The sequence below is a fragment of the Triticum dicoccoides genome, chromosome 2A, assembly GCF_002162155.2.
Source record: "Triticum dicoccoides isolate Atlit2015 ecotype Zavitan chromosome 2A, WEW_v2.0, whole genome shotgun sequence".
In the NCBI taxonomy this organism is placed as follows: domain Eukaryota; kingdom Viridiplantae; phylum Streptophyta; class Magnoliopsida; order Poales; family Poaceae; genus Triticum; species Triticum dicoccoides.
The window spans coordinates 82,635,213-82,640,450 of record NC_041382.1 but is presented as its reverse complement, the minus strand read 5'-3'; the positions used below and the strand labels follow the sequence as shown (position 1 = coordinate 82,640,450).

Sequence of the window (5,238 nt, the reverse complement as noted above, 5' to 3'; positions counted from 1 at the left end):
GGGGGGCGCTCAGTGTTAAGGCTCATCAATGATGTGTGGTCAAGGGCCAGTCAATGACGAGGGGTCAGTGCTATTTAGATCTGTAGTAGTGTATGACATTATTTCATAATAAAAATGAGTAGGCCTGGCGAGGATCTTCAAATCATTTAAAATGTAATAAAAGGTGAGCGGTAATTTCATACAAGTCTAAAAAAACATCACTTGTGTGGAGAAGAATGCAACCACTATCTGCATCTACATCATGACAGCCTCTCGCTTTACACCAAAATTGCTAGACTTACAAACAAGTGTTTTCGGACGATGGTTTAAGGGCATTTTCCCTACAATCCCCAATAATTGCCCCTGGTTTTACAAAACGCCCCCCTCCCCCCCCTAATTCCACCGAGCCAACCACATGGTGCCATATATGCCCGTAACTCCAGCAATAGTTGACTTTAGACTCATTTTCCCATTTTCAAGGAAGTGCTGTGTCATGAAAACCTCTAAATAATAGACTGCGGGTTGCAACCGTCTATTGGTCCCCGTGAAGTGATGATGTATACCTAATGTTTGATGCTCACTTGGTAATTTTTTATTATTATAAGTTAAGTTGTCTTCCCACGAATAAAACTTCTTTCTATGTGACCATCTTTATTTGGTATCGACTGACATGGCTCCAAAATTACAAAAATCATAATGAATAGGCCCGTGAATACCCCATCAATCTTAAAATAAGACACGTTATTACACACACAACCAAGTTTTATTTTTTCAACCACTAATATGGCATGGAGAAATAATTCCATTATGTCTATCTTACTATGACATTGACAAATCAATCTCTGCTTTCCTGGTGAAGGAGATTAAGTATTTAATGTCTCTCCGGGAGACTACTATTACTCATGTTCGTAGATCCCAGAATAAAGTTAGTAACTTTTTAGCTACATTTGCGCTAGAATTATGACTTGGTTAAATTCAGCTCCGCCACGTGCTTTGGAGTTTGCTACTTATGATTGTAATCCTATTGGGGTCTGAGCAATACAAGTTTTCCACTCGCCAAAACAAAAACATTTCAATACTTCTTTGTAACGCGGGCCTTTTAGACACGTAGTAAAATGTACTCCCTCCGTTCCAAAATAAATGACTTAATTTTATACTAACTTAAGTACAAAGCTAGTAGAAAGTTGAGTCACTTATTTTTAAACGGAGGGAGTTGTAAAAAACACTCATTGGAGATATATATATTCTTTGAAACATGCACACCAGAAAATATAAAGGTCAAAATGCAAACAAATCTCATATTTTGAGATAATTACAACCCTGCAAAAATAAAATCACGAGTTTTTTCCCACATCTTTCACGCATGGCACAAATCATCGCCATTGTGTTTGGTTCACACCTATTTAAATTTAGTTTAAAAAAAGTGGTTTCGATATCGACCATTGATCCAATCGAACGGCCCAGACATCAACGAGAGCCCACCATAAATAAGCCCCCCGCGAAGAGCATTCCCCTCTTCCCCTCTCCCTAAAACCCTAACCCCTCCCCCGCCTCAGCCGCCGCCGGCGAACGCGCGGCGAGATGGCGCTCTACCTGCTCTTCGAGTCCGCGTCCGGGTACGCGCTCTTCCACGCGCACGGCATCGACGAGATTGGGCAGAGCGTCGACGCCGTCCGCTCCACCGTGCTGGACCTCAAGCGGTTCAGCAAGGCCGTCAAGCTCGCCGGGTTCACCCCCTTCCTCTCCGCCGTCGACGCCCTCAACCAGTGCAACGCCATCTCCGAAGGTATCGTGTCCTCCCGCCTCCTCTCCCGGTGGAGTCCTCGTGTCAAGTCCCCTGCTTTTGGTCTCCCGTGACGGCCCAATGATGTGTGGGTGCTAATTTTGTTGGTTCAGGGATCATGACTGACGAGCTTAGGAACTTCCTGGAGCTCAACCTGCCCAAGGTGAAGGAGGGGAAGAAGGCCAAGTTCACCGTCGGCGTCATGGAGCCCAAAGTCGGGTCCCACATCACCGAGGCCACCGGAATCCCTTGCCAGTCCAACGACTATGTCCAGGAACTGCTTCGTGCAGTGCGGCTGCATTTCGATCAATTCATTGAGCAACTCAAGGTGATGGATTTACTAATGCGCCTATTTCTGTTGTATGTTTGATAGGGAGTTCAGACTGTACTAGGGTCAATTGTACAGTATCTTGCTTGCGCTGTTGCTCTGGGATGTTTTAACAGTTAGCACTGGTAAACTACTAGGGTCAATGGCATCTTGCTTGCGGTGTTGCTCTGGGATGTTTTAACAGTTAGCACTGCTAAACTGGTTGTTTATCAGAGGTTTCCCTAGCAGTGGTAAAATTAATAGTCCTGGTGAAACGACAATCATGTAACTTCAAAATCTGATCTTGCATGACTTTGGTCAGTATAGAGCGGATGGCATCTTTCAGATTTGTATATAGCTGATGGTATAGACTTATAGTACGGTTGTAGTAGGGTCTGTTCATCAGCCTGCAACTGTTTTCTGTGCACCATAGATGTATTGACAGTGTTAATTTCATTCTTGTTTGTTTATTTATTTATTCCTTTTGTTTTTTTTTGGTTGCAGCCATCTGACCTGGAGAAAGCCCAGCTAGGTCTGGGACATAGCTATAGCAGGGCCAAGGTGAAGTTCAATGTGAATCGTGTGGATAATATGGTGATTCAAGCGATCTTTCTGTTGGATACACTTGACAAGGATGTCAATTCCTTCTCTATGAGAGTGAGGTTGGTTACTCGCCCTTTCTGTTATTTAACCTGTTCAGTTGTTCTATGCTTCAGTTTAGATGTTGTGTCAGCACTAGGAATCACCTTGTTTTCGTTTCACTGTGTAACTAGTATAAGTATTTGTAATATTCAAGGTATTGGTATTTCAATCCATGTTTGTTCATTACGCTTACATTCTTGTATATTTGTAGTATTCACTTCACTTCCACACTCCTATATATACGGATGATGGTGGCAGTTGTACAGATATTAAACGGCTGTTAATCTATAATGCAGGGAATGGTATGGATGGCATTTTCCTGAGCTGGTCAAGATTGTGAATGACAATTACCTCTATGCTAAGCTTGCCAAGTTTGTGGTAAACAAATCAGACTTGTCAGAGAAGGACATACCAGCTTTAGCGGATCTAATTGGAGATGAAGACAAGGCAAAAGAAATTGTTGAGGCAGCAAAGGCATCTATGGGTAACAAATCTGTCCACAATTAATTTTGCTTCTCTTTAGTTCGGTTGTTTACAGTGTGGCTTACTCAATCTCCTTTGTATTTTTATTAGGCCAGGATCTTTCACCTGTTGATTTGATCAATGTCCAACAGTTTGCTCAGAGGGTCATGAATCTATCCGAGTACCGTAAAAATCTCTATGAGTATCTGGTGACAAAGATGAATGACATTGCTCCAAACCTGACGTCATTGATTGGTGAAATGGTTGGAGCTCGGCTAATCTCTCATGCTGGCAGTCTTTCAAATCTTGCAAAATGCCCTGCTTCTACTCTGCAGATACTGGGTGCTGAAAAGGCACTCTTCAGGTACTTGATACTTGGACTGCTTATGTAGAGCACCTTATTTACTGTTCTTTCAAGTATTCGAAGATAGTCCTTTATGCTTCTGAAACCTTGTGATTCATTTCCTATTTCCTAATTGTACCGCAGAGCTCTGAAAACACGTGGAAACACACCAAAGTATGGCCTCATATTCCACTCATCTTTTATTGGTCGTGCATCAACCAAGAACAAGGGAAGGATGGCTCGATACCTTGCAAACAAATGTTCCATTGCTTCACGTATTGACTGCTATTCAGGTTAGTTGAAGAGCTTTGTTTGCTAACGTAACACATTCTGATCCCCTTTTCTGATTGGTTTTCTCACGGGGTTATGAATTCCAGATATGAGTAGCTCCATTTTTGGTGAGAAGCTGCGTGAACAAGTTGAGGAGAGGCTAGATTTCTACGATAAGGGTGTTGCACCCCGCAAGAACCTTGATGTGATGAAAGCTGCTATTGATGGCTTGACAAACACAGAGGATGATGACGGTAAGGATAGATCTGTTCTTTCATTAGTCTCCCGGTTTTGCTTACTTTATTTTATCAATCCAACATAATTGTCTACCCAAAAATTCATTCGTAGGCAAAGAGAATGGTGACGCATCTGTGAAGAAAAGCAAGAAGAAGTCCAAAGCTGAGGCTAACAGTGACGCGATGGACGTTGAGAATGCCGCAACAGAAGCTGAAACTGGAACCGAGAAGAAGAAGAAAAAGAAGCACAAGCTTGAGGAGCCGCAGGATGTGGAGATGCAAGCCAATGGCGATGATGAGACCCCTAAGAAGAAGAAAAAGAAGAACCGCGACGCCGAGTCTGTTGATCCTAAGACGGGCACCGAGGGGAAATCCAAGAAAAAGAAGAAGAAATCCAAGGCTGATGACGACGAGTAGTAGATTAGTACCTAAGTACCTAGCAGCGAGTGTTCAAGTCGATTGAGGATGAAATTTTTTGTACCGACTGTTTAAGTGTGTACTGTTTGAGCCTCTTTGAGCCCTTGACGAGGTCTGTAATGTAGCTTCATGGACTGAAGCGGCGTATCTGTAATACATTTGATGTTGCAGTATGTCGTTTCTTGGGGATGGCTTAGCTTTCCTATATAAATGGAATGGCATTGTTGGCACTGGTAGTAGATGAATGATCAATGATCACATGAAGGGGATATTTCGTTATTTGTGGACGAATGAATTTAAAATCACTGCTTGGACATAATATTAGTGAGGGGAAGGGTAGATGTGAAAGAAAAAAAAGTAAAGAGGAAAGGTTAAGAATTTACCTGATGTGAAATATAGTCCTGCTCTCCTGGACGACCGTTGCACATGTTGAATTTTGAGAGTTCCTCAAAAAAATATCATCTTTCCCTAATATGGTGGGAGAGTTGACCTACCCTCAATACGCTCCCCAATAACCAGGGAGGGATGAGGGATCTGCTAACGTCCATCCGCAATAACAACGGAGGGCCAGAATGCTCGAATAGAAACATGTCTGCCCCATCGATTTTTTACTGATGATTCTTTGATTCTTATGCAAGCCAATACCATGAATGTGGAGGCCTTGAAATCAGTCCTAGACGCTTATTGTGCCGCCACCTTATGGTGAGTATTGAAAAATCTAGCATCTTTTTTAGCCCCAACACAAAAGTGGAAGACAAGGCGTAAATTTGTTCAATTATGAATATTATGACTGAAGTTC

The 5,238-nt window shown here is 42.5% G+C and overlaps 1 protein-coding gene across 1 annotated transcript; it reads left to right on the top strand.

Annotated features, from left to right (window-relative positions):
• Window positions 1-1,509: 1,509 nt before the first annotated feature.
• Window positions 1,510-4,718, top strand: LOC119353448 (nucleolar protein 56-like). Its single transcript, XM_037620073.1, has 8 exons — window positions 1,510-1,765; window positions 1,876-2,090; window positions 2,574-2,731; window positions 3,008-3,195; window positions 3,285-3,537; window positions 3,661-3,809; window positions 3,894-4,040; window positions 4,135-4,718. The coding sequence occupies exons 1-8, from the start codon at window positions 1,561-1,563 to the stop codon at window positions 4,437-4,439; spliced, it is 1,620 nt and encodes a 539-aa protein (XP_037475970.1). The 5' UTR covers window positions 1,510-1,560; the 3' UTR covers window positions 4,440-4,718.
• The last annotated feature ends 520 nt before the right edge of the window (window positions 4,719-5,238 follow it).

What these genes read in the sequence shown, in the direction of transcription:
- LOC119353448 (XM_037620073.1), top strand. Translation starts at nt 1,561, where the DNA reads ATGGCGCTCTACCTGCTCTTCGAGTCCGCGTCCGGGTACGCGCTCTTC. An exon ending in GTGCAACGCCATCTCCGAAG is followed by an intron (nt 1,766 to 1,875) that starts GTATCGTGTCCT and finishes TTGTTGGTTCAG; the next exon opens with GGATCATGACTGACGAGCTT. An exon ending in TCCTTCTCTATGAGAGTGAG is followed by an intron (nt 2,732 to 3,007) that starts GTTGGTTACTCG and finishes TCTATAATGCAG; the next exon opens with GGAATGGTATGGATGGCATT.